The sequence below is a fragment of the Pelobates fuscus genome, chromosome 12 (genome assembly GCF_036172605.1).
Source record: "Pelobates fuscus isolate aPelFus1 chromosome 12, aPelFus1.pri, whole genome shotgun sequence".
Lineage (NCBI taxonomy): Eukaryota > Metazoa > Chordata > Amphibia > Anura > Pelobatidae > Pelobates > Pelobates fuscus.
Window position 1 is genome coordinate 82297995 of NC_086328.1, and position 17921 is coordinate 82315915.

A 17921-nucleotide genomic window follows, 5' to 3' on the forward strand; every position below is an offset into this window, starting at 1 on the left:
TTAGTCATTAAACAATCTGGCTAAACATTTGACCTGGTTCTCCAAAAAGGAAAAAACAGACAGAGGAAAATTGTGCAACTGCAATACATAAACAATAGAAATAGCAGATGGGTAGAGGCAGGATAGCGTTCGTTCCTGTATATTCCATTCATTGTGGCTTCCTCCTGTGCTCTTTGTATGTTGCGAGCAGTCCTGTAGGCTGTTCAGCCTATGCCCTGTAGTGGAAGGCTGCAGGTGTGCGGGTGTCTGTCTCCCCTGCGTACCAGTGCTTCGAGGGTTGCTGCCTTCGGCTGTGTGTCTGCATCTCTATCCGCCTCGCGTTGGGCCTTGTGGCGATCTATGTGGGGGTTTGTGCCGTGCTGATTGCTGGCTTCCGGGACCGCTGAGTGAGAGATTGGCTGGGTCTTCTTAGGTGACATGGGATCGTAAGTGTCAGCGTTTGAGGGATCCGGCGCCATTTCCTGCTTGCTGGAGATTCGGCCCCTATTTAGTTTGGAGGTCACTCTGGAGCTGCGAGGGGGACACCAGAGCAGGGTGCGCCGGGTGGTCGGGCGGATCCACGCCGCCACCTCTCTCATCACCAGCTGGTAAGAGTGTCTCCGGGCTTTGAGCTTTGCCCAGAGATGGGTGCGCAGCAGGTCCATGAAGTCCCTTGTGTGCTTGGGTGGTGCGATGCGTGGGTGCTTAGGCTTAGGCCTTGGCAGCGCCGCCATCTTGGCTGAGTCTTGTAAGCTTTGTGTGGTTACTGATTTCTCCGCTTGTGCCGGTATGGGCGTGGGGGGTAATCGTCCCCAGCGAGGACCGGGATGACCCCCGCCGGTCCATGGGGGGGGGGTTGCAGGGCTGCGGTGGGCTTCTGCTTTGCAGCGAGTCCCGTGACGGGGGATCGGCCGACTCCCCCAGTCCTCAGGCTCTTCTCTGAGTTAGGCCTCATGGTCGATTTAAGATTTTCTGTGGCGTAATGGTGTCAGACTTGTATCGGAGTGTTCAGAATGCTTTTCCGCGTGTGGTTCCGATCTCCATATGCCATTAGTGCCACTATGTCAGTCGGTAGCCTCACACGTTTGTCCATTGTTGCAGGAGCTCTTAACATGTGCGACTGGCCATCTTTGCTGTCAGGCCCCGCCCCCCCCCCCTTTTTTTTTAAACACAATTGTAAATACACAACAGTTACCCCAGGGACTTCCTCCTTTGTGACCCCTGGGGTTTATCCTCTAGGGGTCATTCTTGCTCTTTAGTTTTCACATGTTGGTGAGGGTTACCTCCTTTAACCCCTTAAGGACCAAACTTCTGGAATTAAAGGGAATCATGACATGTCACGTGTCCTTAAGGGGTTAAGGTTGTTCCTACACACACTTGCTAGCTCCCCAAGGGGAACTAGTCCACTCTACAATTCTTGTCAGTGAGTGTGTCTAGATGGAGAGGTGGGTTTGTTGTAAAGGGAAGGAGTCAGTAAGATGACCATGCCCACAAATGGGGCACACAAAAAAATTAAAAATAATGCACCGAGGCTTCTGTGACCTTTGGATCGGCCCTGGGTGTCCCTCAGACTTTGCAACGGAGACCTGCTTATTTACTTGAGTTGGGGGATATGGCAGATTACCCGCTTTCCAATGGATTATTTAGCAGAGCACCCCCTCTTTTTGGACCCGTGGGGGTTATCCCAGTCCTCACCAACAGTTATTTACTGTACTTTGTACACACAGCGTACTGGAGACCTATAAGAACATGAGCTACCCATAATGACAGCAACTGATGCTTTACTACAGTCACAAGCAGTGAAGACACCGCAGAGGAAGGAGCTTTCCTCTTGGCATCTGATGAGATCTGTTATCATTTTTGGAAGAAAATTGAGGAGCAGGCTCTACTGCTCACTTTACCTGCTACTAAGCTGGCTTCCAAACACTTCGATCCTAGTCCTACACCAGAATGCAGTCCACAACCTGGAAACAAAGGACTGCCAGGGGACTTTTTCCAATTACCTCTCTATTCCATATGCACAGGGCAGTGTGTTGGCTCAAGCTTGGGGCATAAATGTGCCAGTTCTACTGATCTCAGCCAAACCTGTCAATTTTTCTGTTTCTACAGTTGCTTGCCTAGGTATAGGATGAAGGACTACTATATTGTGCCCAATCATTAAAGAATATACTCAGACAGAAGTTTTTCAGTTGTCTTAATCTTTTGCTTTCGCAAACTCAGTAATAGTTCTAACATATCTATGTCTACCTTGTAGACCTATATCAAGGCCAAATGCAGCATAACTTATCTAGAATTCTCGTATATTAAACATCTGTATGTAGCAGAGGCCTAGTTTCAAACTTTCTTGAACCTATCCCTCGAGGGCACAGTCATCCTCTTCCGACTGGTCCTCTTATGCTCCTAGAGCTTCAGCTGAGAGGAGCAGGCGTCACGGCTAAACCTTTCGCACAAGAATACAGCATAGAGGTTTAGACAGATAATTTCCCTGCAGCCATCACTGGTAACTCCATGAGTAGAAAGAATACTGAGACAAAGTAGTCCCTACCTTGTCGCAGTAGACCCATCTTTTGACTAGGAAGATTATATATCTTCATACTCATTCTGCAAGAGGGTGGGGCGACAAGTGCTGCTTTAAGCATTGACAGTCTAATTCACAAAATTCTAAAAATGTGCATTTCGACGTGTATTACTTCATACCATCTTGTACAATACACAGACAGATCTTATTTTTCTTGTACTGGATGCTATTCCATTTTACGGTCGTCTAATACCCTGAAAATGTCTCAGTATCTGTGAATAAAGAGCTGCACACACACAAAAAAAATATTTTTTTTAAATTGCCTGTTGTGCATCTTTTTTTTATTAAACTTTTATTTTTAGCAGTGCAATGAATTATCATGGTAACAATAGCACATCAAGTTAGTTGTACAAAGTAAGAGTAGTAGCTAAAGTGATAGTTGACGTGTAAATTATGCACTATTTTTGGTATGAAAAAAATACAATATCAAGAAAAGTATGCCAAAAGGCATTCAAGTAGATAGTGAGACAGTTGAGCTAGGTCAGTTAACCACAAAGCATGTGATTGGTATCTCAGATAGTGAAGGCACAATGCCACGATTTTTAACCCACTAGCACCCACCAATATGGGGAGCAGAAAACTTAAGCATAAAAAAAAACAAATAAACATCCACCCACTATGAGCTGAGAGACCAGTGTAATGGAATGGAGATGGAACCCCCCCCCCCGGCTCCCATACTAGTTAAGATGCTCAGCCTATGCCCCACAAACAACACTGTGAACCCAGCAGCGTGATAGTACTGAAGGGCCATACAGCGTTGCCCCAACAGCCTGAAGCGCTAGCACAGTCTAGAGCACGTTGCCCATGGGTCAGATCGCTTACTGTGATCCAAATATGTAGCCTGGAGTTTCCTGACCTCCCGAGAGTATGAGCCGTGCAGATGGATTAGTCTCCAGTTGGACTGCGGCCTATGTAGGTGTCGGCTGCCTGTAGGAGTGAGCCGCCTGGGGTGTTCGTTGCTTCGGCTTCCTCCACTTCCTAGCCTATGGCACCAAGGCAGGATGAGTGAAAGCAGGCCTTGTGTTGAAAGGCCACCAGGGTTCAGCCGTAGGAAAGCTTTCTGCTCTACTCAGCTCTCTACCCTTCGTGTGAGTGTAGCACATAGTTTCATCCGTAGGCTTTCAAAGGCCAGCTTGACCCGCACCTCATGGAAGGTCAGGATTTTGTGGTAGCCATCTTGGAATTGGGGCTTCGGGTCCCACAGGGCTTGCAGCTGGTCAGCAACATGTTTGTAGGTGCGTCATGTAGGCACGCCAGTAGGGATGGGATAACCCCCACCGGTCCAAAGGGGGGCCAAAACAAGGTTAGTTCATGAGGTGGAGTGGCCATCCCCTCCACCCAATATGACACTATAGGCCTCCAGGGGCAAGTTGTGCTGTGTGCTTGGTAGCTATCCTCCGAAACAAACTGCTGGCACATACAGGTAAGTAGATTAGGCGAGTTTGTCAAAGAATGGGTGGACCATTTCCAGGAATTGGTCATTGGTCCATTGTTATTCATGGGCCTTAACAAACAGAACGTTATTGGACAATGGTTTGTGGTTAAACTTTTTTTAGCTAAAGTTTTAAACATTCCCATGCCTCTATCTGCTTCATTAGACTTTGTTATTAGTTACAAAAAATGTTATCTTTTGAACCGTTCTGAAAGAGCTTCTGGAGAAGTACCAACGGTAGTAGCAACGGTAAAAGATCGCCCTCTTGCTTGAAATTAGGCCTGGGAGTAGAATTTCCAAGTTTAGAACCTTGTACTGTTCTCCACCATAATTGGGCAGTGATTTGCACAATACACAAAATTAGTCCCAAAGTGATTTTAAAGTTCCGTAGCAACGAGGATATTCTGTTACCAGCCTGCTTGACATCTCCATCTTCAGGAGAGAAAGGGTAGCAAATACTTGATATGGGTGCTTATCTGCAGAAATCCACCTCAGCTGAAACACTCTGGACACAGGAAAAGAAAAATGGCTACACCCTCAACTATTAAAATCAGCCACTTCTAAGACATACTAAACTCAAGAGATGGCATTTGGTATATTCAACAAGAAACCAATGTTTACAGAGTTCATATGTCAAGTGGCATAATCAAAGACTGTATAATCCCTGCATTTACTGCAGTAGTGCAGAAAATGAAAATTCATACCTATGCACCATTATTTCCCTTTCCTAGTGATAGGCCATGGCAGCACTACACACCCATGCTGGATTATGGCTTTTGGACTGATCTGGGGCAATAGAAAGACAATAGCAGTTGTGGTTGGAATCAAAGAATGGAAAATAATGCAAGAAAGATTAAATCTCCCTTTTTTCCTTTCAACAAAATATGGCCTGGCAGTCATTTAAACATTTTCACTTTAGTCTTTCCAATTATTTTTCTTTTTATTATTCGTAACAGATTATAAATAGCAATCCATTGCCAGCTCTTATAAAATTACACTAGATAGCTCATACTACTTTAATCAATATAATATATATTCCCTAAAACTTTAAATATTTGTATGCAACATGCAAACACAAATGAAACACAGCATGGTTTTCTTTTCGTTTTACCAAAAACATTAATTCACAGTGAGCCAATATTCAATCAACACAAATTATTTATAAAGCATCAATAATGTACAAAGTCGGACAACACATTGTGGAGAAAATATAGGAAAACAACTTGATGTACAGGTGGGACTAAGAAAAGTGTCCAAAGCAACACTGACATTGTTACACAGGGGATACTGCCAAGTATAGCTCTGCTGAGGTTATTTAAAGAGCACAAAATTGTGTTAATATTCAGAAAAAGCGAATAGTCCTTTTTGCTGCGTGTAGTCAAGCAGCTGCAGTAATGTGAACTAGGATACGATCAAACAAACAGTTTATAATGTCAATTTATCATACACAGAACGTGAAATAGGCAATCCTGGGAATCTTAAGTACCTTACACACTCCCTTACCTCCCCCTGCCCTAATGTAAGCCATTTACTACAAAAAGATTTAATTTGGTAAAGACATAAAATGATCCCAATTTTTGTTGAACCATTCCCAAACCCACCCCTTCCATACAGCCCTCCTCCCCAAAAACCCTAAAACACCACCCTGCACACGTCACATGCACCCAAAACCTCTTATTATCATAGCTTTTACCCTACCCTCTACCTACATTTAAGGTCACCATTCTGCCAAATCACACACGCTACCCGGAACAACTTAGCCCACCCCTTCCCATGGATTAAATATTTACCCTTATCCGCACAGGCCAAATTAAACAGCGCCCACCCATCCTAAAGAGATAAACACACAGATATACGAATAACAGGAACCTTTCTGTCCCCATCCCATAAAACCTTACTCTTAACCTGTAGTATGCCTGACCTAAATTTGACCCATACCCGATCATAAAGATTACAAAAAAAAAAAAAAAGAAAAGAAAAACCCCCACACACACTTCCAAGGGTAACCAATACCACCCCCATCCACAGGCAATCACACACAGTAACTCAATTATCTTGTACCCTACAAAAAATGTGCTCAGTAATTTAAGAAGCAAGTGTCCCACACATTTCCCTTAAAAGACTATTCCATCCGATGAAACTATGGAAGGTTGGGTAATGACACTAGATTTACAAACACACAGTTTTACAGCTACAGACTACCCCGACTCATTCACCAGTAATAAAGTTTGCTCCACCTGAATATCCTACTCTGTATGTAACTGTTAGCCATTCTTTACACATTCACCCAAACACACATAACACAATCAAAACATCAAGTAGAGCAAAATCAGAGTAGAAGAAAAATAGCATATACAATTCAAACGCACACAATCTCCCATAACAAGCAAGTCCAACCTCGACCATTTGCTTCATTCCAGCACACACACAAAACATGTCATTTAGCTATACATGGATCTGATAAATCTACTAAACACTGGTGACGTAATATAAATTCCTCAATAGGCATTTGGATATATAAGCCACTTCTTTACTAGCTGGTGCAACAGAATATATTTACAAAACTTGAACTACGCTGCCCACATACCTATAGAGCAATCTTTTTTTTTTTTTTTTTTTTTTAAATACATGCTAATTTTTTATTAACATTGTTCATATGTCCCAGGTCAATTGCCAAAATGAAAACAGTAAATGTATTCAGCTTCTATTTTCTTCACATGCTCTCAAATCTATCCAGAGAACATAAACCCTCTCAGAATGCTTGTACCTAGCTCCCTACAATAATGAACAAGTTAGCAAGATTATACCTTAATATTATAGCTGCTTCTGCACAGGTTTCCTCTCACGATAGGGAACAATGAAGCAGTGCTCAGTATATGGCAGCTTCTGCACAGGTTTCCTTTCATGAGAGGGAACAATAAAGAATATGGCGGCTTCTGCACATCTTTTCATAAGGGACATCTAAACTTCTGCACATATTCTCTTTCATGGAGGGAAAGCTGTGCACATAAAAGGCATGGTCGCTTCTACACAGGTATACAATTAAAGCACATCAAGAAGGGAACAATGAAGCAATGCTCACAATATGGCAGTTTCTGCACAGGTTTCCTTTCGTGATAGGGAACAATGAAGCAGTGCTCAGTATATGGCGGCTTCTGCACATCTTTTCATAAGGAACAACTGAGTTTCTGCACAATTCTCTTTCATGGAGGGAAAGCTGTGCACACCCCAGGGCTTGGCAGTGGCTACACAGGTATACAATTAAAGCATATCAAGTATACGAATGCTATAACTGTGCAGAAATCCCTATTCCCTGCACTGTAATTGTAACATCATTTGTACCCAGACACACATCTACAAGAATAGTGTTTATTTTCCCCCTCGGTTTAACAGCAAGGCAGCATTTTTTGAAAACTACATTGGTTTTCCCTTGAGAATCAAGCTGCTTCTGCACAAGTTTACTTTCATGACAGGTGAACGATATAAAAACCATCAGAATAAACCTGCTTCTGCACAGTTGTTTTGTCATGGAAAGGAGCGATGAGCAAGCCCCAGGGTGTAGCTGTTGCTGTATAGGTCTCCAGTCATGACAGGAAGAGACGAAGCATGCTTATAGGTAATCTCTCTATAAATGTACTATCATGCAGAAAAAGAGGGTGAATAAAAACAGCACTTTATAGTTTAAAAAAAAAAAAAAAAAAAAAAACATGGAATGACTGCCTCAGCACAGGTTTCCAGTCATGACAGGAATCGCTGGAATACTCCAGGTTCTAGATGCATGTACACGTTTCCAGTCATGTTAAGGGAATACCTGATCAGGGGTGGACAAATGTTAGATCACCAGACATTGCAGAACACTATCTCCTAGTTGCTTCATCAGCAAAAATGCTGGAAATGCATCATGGGAGTTGTATTCTGCAACATCTATGGATCTACACCAAGTTCACCAGTGCCTTAAGGCAATTCCTGCTTGTGCACAAATTTTAAATCACAGATCTTGAATGAATGTACAGAGACACCCTCTTGTCCTGCACTCTGTTACAACAATCTGCTTCTGTTAACCATCGCCCAGGCTTGCATTTTTTTTTTTGTTTAGCTGGATGGCAGCATTTTTGAATACGGTAGACACTTTTTTTTTCCCTCCAAGTCACACACATACCTCAAAAAAATAAATAAAAAAAAATTAAATTAAAATACAGAGAATATAAAATAAAAAGAAAGCACAGAAACTATAAAAAGTAGCTCCGATAATATAAATGTAAATTAGAGCAAAGACACTGAGTTTCCATTACTGACCAAGATTTTACAGGGTGCATAACAAGCACCTGCTCTATAAATTTGCTTGAAATTACACACATGCGAATCTAAATCTCATTTTTCGTATAAAACAGATTCAATATGCACATAAACAAAACACAAAAAAAAACAATGAGCGAAAAAAAAATATATATATCACAGACACCCTCCCGTCCTGTCCTCTCCCCTCCCCTCCTCCCCCACCCCACCCCCAAAAAAAAACGGATCTTTACAGCTCTATAAAAATAGTGACTAATGAATGTGCTGGATTCTGCTTTACAGGACTATGAGAGTATACTTCACTGTATAGGTACAAGTGCAGTTACCTTCTTACTTCAGAAGTCCATGTATATGAACCCATATTGGCAAACCTACAAACTTGTGCCATTGTGTTCCTGGTAATAATCAGCACTCGAGGCAAGTTCACTACATAAAAATACAACCCTATTATGATCAGTCGCATACACAGCCTGCAGAGCAAAAAATAAATGGAAAAAAATTCTTTCAGTGGGAAGTTTCTTTTTTTTAAAAACAAAATTCATAGTAGTTCAATGTAGGGAAACGATACTGTAAGACCAAACAGTGTTTCCAGTACGGTCTTCAAACATAATGGAGTACGGTGGAGCATGTCACTTGATGAAAGCAACTTCTGGGATTTTCCCCTCAGCCTACAAATAAAGAAAGAAAGAAAAAAAAAACTGAAAAGTTTTGTCATGCGAAGAGATGATGGAATGAATCTGAGAAATTGAACAAGGACAATGGCTTTCTGTTCATAAATATTACCTTAAGTTTCAGAAAAATTTGAGCTGCCTGTTCAAAATCCCAACCATTATCCTGAAGACACCTGGAGGAAAAAGAAATAAAGAGTGAATGGTTAGAGAAACTATTTGATAGAATAGTACCAAAAAATACCCAGTTATAGAATTAAAACAAAAAAAATCGTGAAAAAAAAAGAAAAGGTACAACTGGACCATTAATAAAGCATTTATTACCCGGTGATTGGCTATGAAGAGTCAGGCTGTGGGATTTACAGTTAAACAAGGAGAAAGCTACACACTAGCTAGTAGAGAAACTAAAAAATTAAATGTCAAATACAGAAACATGATATTGTATTGCTTACTTATGAGACCACTCTGCGTTCATGCCAGAAAACAGAACAAATGCTTGGATCATGTCCTGGGGCCCAGAGGCCAAGGCAGGCACAGGACTGCTGGAAGGCGTTGGTGCTGGAGTGGCAAAGGCTTTACGGATCTCTTCTGTTGTGGCATTCCTTATAAACTGTTCATCATTTACAAGAAGAAGCCTAACAAAGAACAGTATGTTTAGAGCATAAGTCAAACAGATTTATTGGGGAACTGATTATACAGAGGGCTCAAACTTACCCTCCATCAGTGCCTGGCATAGCTATGAACGTCCGAGAGAATGCTCGCACAGAGTCTCTTGATTGCCCCTCAACTGAAAAAGATTAGATAAAAAGGAATCAAGCAAAGAAGTATTAAAAAAAGAAATATATATATCTTTATATAAAAAACAAAAAACAATATTTTTTAAAATAAATTGCCATGGACCAATCATTCTGCTTCTCTGCAGTGTAAAACCTCGGTGTGGCACTTAAGAGACAGTAAATACATTTTGCATAAGGGTGCACACAGATGATAATACACACATATATATATATATATATATACATATATACACATATATATACACACACACACACACACATATATATATATATGTATATATACATACATACATACATACACACACACATATATACACACACATACACATCTCTCTCTCCCTCTCTCCAAGGCACTTGCACTTCAACTTTAGAATTTAATACCTGGTGCTCTGCTCACATAATTAATGTATGTGTGAATGGCGAACAGCTGATTTGGTGAGTACCCGCTCTTTTTTCTATTTAAAAGCCATTTACTGTAATGTATGTTTCCTATGTCCTGATGAAAGCTCCGTTTAGGGGCTGAAACGTCGACCTCGGTTGGATCTACTTGAACAGACTTACAAATTTCTAGAGTGACAGTATTTCTTTGAACATTAATTATGTGACCAGAGCACCAGGTACCAAATTCTAAAGTCAGAGTGCAAGTGTTGCCTTGGGTATATATATTTATATAGCGCCAACTAATTCTGCAGCGCTTTACAATATTAGAAGGGGGGAGGGATTTACAATACATGAGACAATTACACAGTGACACAGGAACAATGAGTACCCTGCTCAAACAAGCTTACAGTCTAGATGAGGTGGGTTACAATTAGAAAAAAGGGCAGCGAGGGTGACAGCCACCAAACAAGGTGGAAAAGTAGCAGAGCTGGAGGTGAGAGTGGAGTATGGCTCTTTAGGAGAGCAAGAGACAGACTTGGGTAAGTATAGGTAAGTTACTCTGGGAGTCCATTAGCATTTCTGAACAGATTTGTTTTGAGGGACTTCCAAAACAATTGAAGACTAGGGGAGAGTCTGATGGAGGTAGGCAGGCTGTTCCAAAAGAAGGGAGCTGCCGGTGAGATGTCCTGCAAGCGCGGGTTAGCGGTAGAAAGAGAATTGGCATACATTGTTCAACAGTAAAGGGCAGTTGATAAAACAGCACATTTTTGTTTTTGTAGTGGAAAGTTTTGATAACAAATACACTAGATAAGACATCCTACGCTAAACAGTAGCGGGGTAACTGACATAAATAGGTGCCTGATAGTACGAACTAAATAGATGCCAGGTAGGAGTACCGTAGGTTAGTCGTTAGAGGGAATACTGGCGTTGTATATACGTTTCGGTAAATGCCTAGGGTAATAGGTAGAAGACCACTGTGGATCATAACCGTGTACCATACTTGGTCTCTGCTTCCCCAGGATGGTTATGAGGGTAGATGCCTATGCAACTGATGTGTTTGGTGTCCTGTCATGGCTCCTGGAAATTTGTTTAGGTGATAAAATGTAAGCATTTGCAATGAGTAATATCCTTAGCTAGGTAGTGATATTTCAACCATCATATTGCGTGTGCATCTAATCAAGCTGCGCAATCATAGATGTACTGAAGCTTAACATCCTCTCCTGATATTTTAGCATAAGAGGTTAGCTGTGACACCTCATAGTTGCAGCAACAGTAAGCAAAATAAATAAAATGGTGAACAGCATAAGCAAAAGGAACAAACTTGGGGAGGTAAGCAAACAGTGCAGCAGTCAATTAAGTGAGACTATCTGGTGGTTTGGGGTGAACTGTCGTGAGTCAGCCGATGCCTCTGCTCGGATGTAGGTGAAGTGGTTTGAGCGGCAGTATGAGACAGAAGTTTAACCGGGTCGCCCCAGAGTCCAAGGCCGTCACGAAGGCCTGCTTCCAAAGTCCACAAGCTGGGGAGCTCACACTGGAGACCGATTTTGTATCTGTAAGGGGACGACAGTGGGTCTTGATGGATTGCTGCCTGCGGCGATGGACCCTCCGCGTCCGCGTTCGATGCGGTTGGATTTCATCCCTGTTGGTTTTCGGCCCAGATAGACCACGTGAGGGTGAGTGTGCCGCTGATGTGGAAGGAGCGCACTGGGGGGGGCCTGCTCTTTTCCCGCCTCTCCCCCTCCGTTCCTCACCTTCACCGGAGCTGTTGGCGTCCGTAGGTGAGCTGAGAGCTTGGCCCAGAAGATTTCAAAGATTTTGGTCAGGCGTCGTTGTACCTGCTCAGATGAGCCCTGTGTGGTCGTGCCGCTTTCCTGCACATGAGGTGGCAGCGTGTCCGCTATCTTGGGGTGTACTGTCCCGCCCTGGGCCTGCATCGGTATGGGTGCTTAAAAGTTGCAGAGGGTACTGGTGTTTGCCCGTGGGGACCGGGATAACCCCCACCGGTCCAGAGGGGACGACGACGACACACAGCCAGGCGCCGGTCAGAGAACTGGAAGAGCGCCCGTCTCACCCCAGCTCAAGAAGGCCTCGGTCCCCTAGTCTGGGTAATACAGCTTTAAATCGGTTTGGGTCAGGTATCTCTGAAATCCCCAGCTTCAGCTTAGCAGGATGAGTACCTTGTAGGGTCAGATTTAACGTGTGGCCCGCAGTTAACCCCGGATTTTAGGTTACAGAAGCAGGAGCTCAGACGATACACGTCTGATCCGTCCAGCAGTCAGGCTCCGCCCCCGCGGGCGATGTTTTTAAGGTGCAATCGACAGGTTTTAGCAACATACTGGATATGTTGGGCAAAGGTGAGGCCAGGATCAAAGATAGCACCAAGATAATGAGCTTGCAATGACGGACTGATGCAAGCACCATCAACTTGCAGGGAGAGCAAAGGAGGAGGATCAGCATTATGAGGGGGAAAAATAAGAAACTCAATTTTAGAGAGATTGAGTTTCAGAAAGCGGGAAGACATCCAATCAGAAATAGAAGAAAGGCAAGCAGTGACACGTAGCAGGACCGAGGGGGAGAGATCAGGGGAGGAGAGATCAATCTGGGTGTCGTTGGCATACAGATGGTAGCGGAATCTAAAGGAGTTAATGAGTTTGCCAAGAGAGACCGTATAAAGAGAGAACAGAAGGGGACCAAGAACAGATCCCGAGACAGGGCGAGAGGAGGAGGTGTCAGTGCAAAAGGAGACACTGAACGAGCGTTTGGAAAAATAGGAGGAGAACCACGAGATACAGTGTCACAGAGGCAGAGTAATTGAAGAGTTTGGAGAAGGAGGACTTTATCAGTGTCAAAGGCAGCAGAGAGGTCAAGAAGAATTAGTATGGAGTAGTGGCCTTTGGATTTAGCTGTGATTAGGTCATTTGTAACTTTAAAAAGAGCAGTCTGAGTAGAGTGGAGCGGGCGAAAGCCAAATTGAAGAGGATCGAGGAGGGAGTTGGAATTTAGGAAGTGAGTCATACGAGTAAAGACAAGTCTTTTTAGAAGGTTTACGGAAAAAGAAAGCAGGGATATGGGACGATAGTTGTAAGGGGAAGACCAGTCGAGGGATGGCTTTTTAAGGATGGGTACGGCAGTAGCAGGGACAACACCAGATGAAACAGAGCAGTTTAGGATGTGTGTTAAGGATGGTACAAGACAAGGGGAGAGAGATCTGATAAGGTTGGAAGGTACTGAATCAAGTGGACAGGTGGTGGGAGGAGAGGAGAAGCAAAGCCACCTCCTGTTCTGTAGTTGGGAAGAAGGTCTGTAGGGTCGGGAAGGTACGGTCCATGTGTGGTTGCGAAAGGGAGGAGCAAAGGGGGGAGAATTCTTTCCTTATTTGTTCAATCTTGTCGGTAAAGTAGCATGCAAGGCTATCTGCTAAAAGGTCAATTTGAAGGGTGGCTTGAGGTGGGTGAAGGAGAGAGTTGAAGGTATTAAAGAAATGCCTGGGATTGCGTGAGCATGAAAAAGAGAGGAGAAGTAGGATAGTTTAGCAATGGTGAGGGCTGTGCTATATGAACACAAAATTAATTTATAATGGAGGAAGCCTGATTATATTATATTATTTATAAATATATGTCAAACAGATTCTTTTAATTCAAAATGGTACAGATATTTAATTTTTTGGAGAATTAAAGCTTAAGATAAATAGATAGATATAAATCCTCCGTGTGTGTCTTTCCTTGGGATACACACATAGATGTATACAGGTTTAAGCAGTAATAAGCTACTCACCTTCTTTAAATATTCCATTAACCACAAAGCAAAGCAGTGTATTCTGTAACAGGAACAAATACATAAAGTTAAGTGCAGAATAGGCAGCAGAACATTTTCCTACATTTATATTTTATTTTCAGTTCTTACAAACACATGTTTGTTAAATATAGGGATAAGTAAACTTAAAATGTAATAGTCGACATTCCAAGAAAGGTCCCCTTTATATAAAAAAAAAAAAAAAAAAAAAACATTGAGTGCCCACTACATGGCAATCTTGCAAAAAAGAAGATCTCCCAATCATTTTGTACCAGTTTGAAGATATGTGTAGGTCAAATGTCATGTAAGTAGTTAGGAACCATGTCATCCTACTCTATAGAACCATCAGAATTTTGTGCAGCTATATAAAAAATATTTTAGGCATTATGGTGCAGATGGTGAAGGAGATATGAATAAAAAGCAGCAAAGAGAGAAAAAAACAAAACAAAAACCAACTCACAGATTGAGCAGCAACATCAACAACGAAAGAGTTCAAGTCATGTTGGGTCCTTGGGAGCTCATTCAGAAAGCCAACAACATTGAGACGTTTGTGTTTCAGAAGTTTATGGCGAATTGCTGACAGAGAGAAAGAATAAAAAAAATACAAGTTATTTTGTCAGTCACATAAGCCTTGTACAAATATACAGCAAATATTCCACATGCAATGTACTTACTTGGGTCTCTAAGCTTTCTTAAGTTCCTGCAGTCTTTAAAGTACTCTCCTAGGCTACTCCTATAGGAGGGGAAAAAAATTGTAAAAATAAAGTACATGTTATAAAAAGGAAATTAGATCTAGAAATGAAACTAAAGAGACAAGAGCATCACTAACCTGGAGGGATTTTGCCCTTGAATGTGAGGAACGCTAAGGGAGCAGCAAGCTTCATCATGGTAAACATTTAACAAGCCCTGTCTATCTTCACCATCATAAATGGTATAATACCTGAAGACGATAGGGACAAGGGGCAAAAGAAAAAATAAAGTCAGTGAAAGTTTAGGGTGGAAAATGTACAAACACTGAAGCAGATGCTAGAAGTTAGAGAAATTAAAATATTGTGCCAGAACAGCAAGGACGATCAATAACCAAAAAAAACAACAACAACTCGCAGCTCATATTGATCAAATATAATAAACATTCATTGCTCCAGGAAGACTACATACTTCACTAGAGAAAGAGAGTTTACGATTTCATCTGTGCATGTTATTCTGTGTAATGAATAACTACTGGCATTTTAACCCCTTCACGACGGGTGACGGACGAGGTCCGTCATCCAGGGGATACCCTTAATGACGGGTGACGGACCTCGTCCGTCACGCGGTAAAATTAACCCCAGATCGCCGCAATTGCGGCGATCGCGGGGTTAATGGTGCTCCGGTCTGTCTCTGTATTAGAGGCAGACCGGGAGCACCGGATCGGGCTGTCCCAGCTCATGTGCCCGCTCTGACAGCATGTCAGAGCGAGCACATGTGCTCTGTATACTTACCTCCGCCTCCCTGCACTTCCGGGTTCAGTCTGAAGTGCAGGGAGACGGATCAGTGATGATCCTGCCCCCTGCTGTAAAAAAAAAAAAAAAGTAAAATTAAAATCCCACCCCCCTTTACCCATTTTAATAAAAAAATTAACCCCTTTCCTGCCAATTGATCACTGACTACAGTGATCAATTGGCAGGGATTACATTTTAATATGATCTGATTTTTTTTTTAACCCCTGAGGGTTAATTCTTTTTTTTTTTTTTTTTAACCCTCAGGGGTTAAATTTATTTAATTAATTTAAATATTTTACAATTATAAATTTAGCTAGCTGGGGAGGGTGGAAGTTAGTGGGGAATTGGGGGATTTAGTGTTAGGCTAACTAGGGTTTAACGTTAAAAAAAAGTTTTAAAATAAGCTTTAAAAAGTTAAAAAAATAAGTTAAAAAAAAGTTTTAATAACGTTTAAGTTAAAAACTAAAAATAAACAAACCCTTTACCCAGTCCAAATAAAAATTAACCCCTTCCCTGCCAGTCTATCACTGCCTACAGTGATCAAAATACAGATCACAGTATTATACTGTGATCTAATTTTTTTTTTTAACCCCTGACGATTAACTTTTATTTATTTTTTAACCCTCAGGGGTTAAATTTATTTAATTAACTAATTTAAATATTGTATAATTAAATATTTTGCTAGCTGGGGTTGGTGGGAGTTATGGGAAAATGGGGAATTTACTGTTAGTGCTGCTTACTGCTAGTTAGGGGTTAACGGTAAAAGAAAAAGCTTAGAAAAATGTTAAATCTGTAAAAAAAGTTTTATGAAAGTTTAGGAAACTTAAAAAAAATTAATAAGCAAAACAAAAGTTTAAAAAATAGTTTTAAAAAGTAAAAAAATACATTTAATAACGCTCATTACCACTACACCTGGTACAAGCTAGCGGAAAAATGATCCCACGCTAAGGTTCAAAATATGCCTTTTGAAATACCCTGGGATGTCTTCTTTAAGAAATGGTATGGCTTTATGGGGTATTTGGATTATATAGCCTGGTAAAATACTCTAAAATGGGACATGGGCACAGCGTAAAAATTAAAAGTTTGAAAAAAAATGGAATGGCTGTGTCCCAAATGTGCCCCTCCGATGTCCACATATACCTGGCAAAGGTACATACGGGGGTATTTTTGTACTCAGCCGACATAGCTGAGCAACATATAAAGTATTATAGAGTGGTGGTACACATAAGGTTTGCAAAATATACTATGCAAACTCACTTTGTGTGTCAAAAAGGCAGAAAATACGCTTATTACCACTACACCTGGTACAAGCTAGCGGAAAAATTATCCCACGCCAAGGTTCGAAATATGCCTTTTGAAATACCCTGGGGTGTCTACTTTTAGAAATGGTAGGCCTTTGTGGGGTAGTTTGAATTTAAAACCTGCGAAGATGCTTGGAAATTGCACATAGGCCCAGCGTCAAAATTCAAAGTTCTGTAAAAGCTGATATGGCTTGGTCTCCAATATGGCCCTGTAGCTTCACAAAATAGTGCCAAAGACATTCATTGGGGATGTCTTTTTACTCAGAAGACTTAGCTGAGCATAATTTGGAGGTTTTGAACTTAGTGGCACATATGAAATATGCAAAATGCCCAGCAAAAATGCAATCCGTATGTAAAAAAAATACCCCAAATAATTTTTTACCACATACTTTGGCATATATTGGTGAAAAAATGGGGGCATGCTAAGGCACAATATGCACCTTATGATATACCCTGGAGTGTCTACTTTTACAAATGGTAGGCCTTTGTGGGGTTTTTTTGAACAGTCAAACTGTTATAATACCCCAAATGGATGCATAGGCTCATTAAATCCGTCTCTCAAAATTCTACTGTTAATACTGAAAAGGACAGGTCTCCTGTATGGCACTGTAGCTTCACAAAATAGTGGCATAGACATACAATGGGGGTGTCCTTTTACTCAGAAGACTTAGCTGAGCATAATTTGGGGGGTTTGAACTTAGTGGCGCATATGAAATATACAAAATGCCCAGCAAAAATGCAATCCGTATGTAAAAAATGCACAAAATTATTTTTTACCACATACTTTGGCATGTAATGGTAAAAAAATGGGGGCATGTTAAGGCACAATATGCACCTTATGAGATACCCTGGAGTGTCTACTTTTACAAATGGTAGGCCTTTGTGGGTTTTTTTTGAACAGTCAAACTGTTATAATACCCCAAATGGAAGCATAGGCTCATTAAATCCGTCTCTCAAAATTCTACTGTGAATACTGAAAAGGACAGGTCTCCTATATGGCACTGTAGCTTCACAAAATAGTGCCAACGACATACAATGGGGGTACCGTTGTACTCAGCAGAAGTAACTGAACAAATAATAAAACTTTGTACAGGAATAGCACACACCAACTTTACAAAATACACATGAGAAGTTCTTTGTTATAAGTTTGTGTGCGAAAACCCCCAAAAAACACAATTTTACTCCAATATTTAGCAGAGGTTGGCGGTAAAATGGC

The 17921-nt window shown here is 41.5% G+C and overlaps 1 protein-coding gene across 1 annotated transcript in view; it reads right to left on the reverse strand.

Annotated features, from left to right (window-relative positions):
- Positions 1-8800: 8800 nt before the first annotated feature.
- NXF1 (nuclear RNA export factor 1) overlaps positions 8801-17921 on the reverse strand; it is a 32649-nt gene continuing 23528 nt past the window's right edge. Inside the window, exons 14-21 of the mRNA XM_063438885.1 lie at positions 14753-14863; positions 14598-14656; positions 14384-14499; positions 13906-13948; positions 9668-9740; positions 9406-9588; positions 9069-9129; positions 8801-8953 (exon numbers count right to left, since the gene is read on the reverse strand). Coding sequence (XP_063294955.1) covers positions 8915-8953; positions 9069-9129; positions 9406-9588; positions 9668-9740; positions 13906-13948; positions 14384-14499; positions 14598-14656; positions 14753-14863 — 685 coding nt within the window. The 3' untranslated portion in view covers positions 8801-8914. The remainder of the gene's footprint in view (positions 8954-9068; positions 9130-9405; positions 9589-9667; positions 9741-13905; positions 13949-14383; positions 14500-14597; positions 14657-14752; positions 14864-17921) is intronic.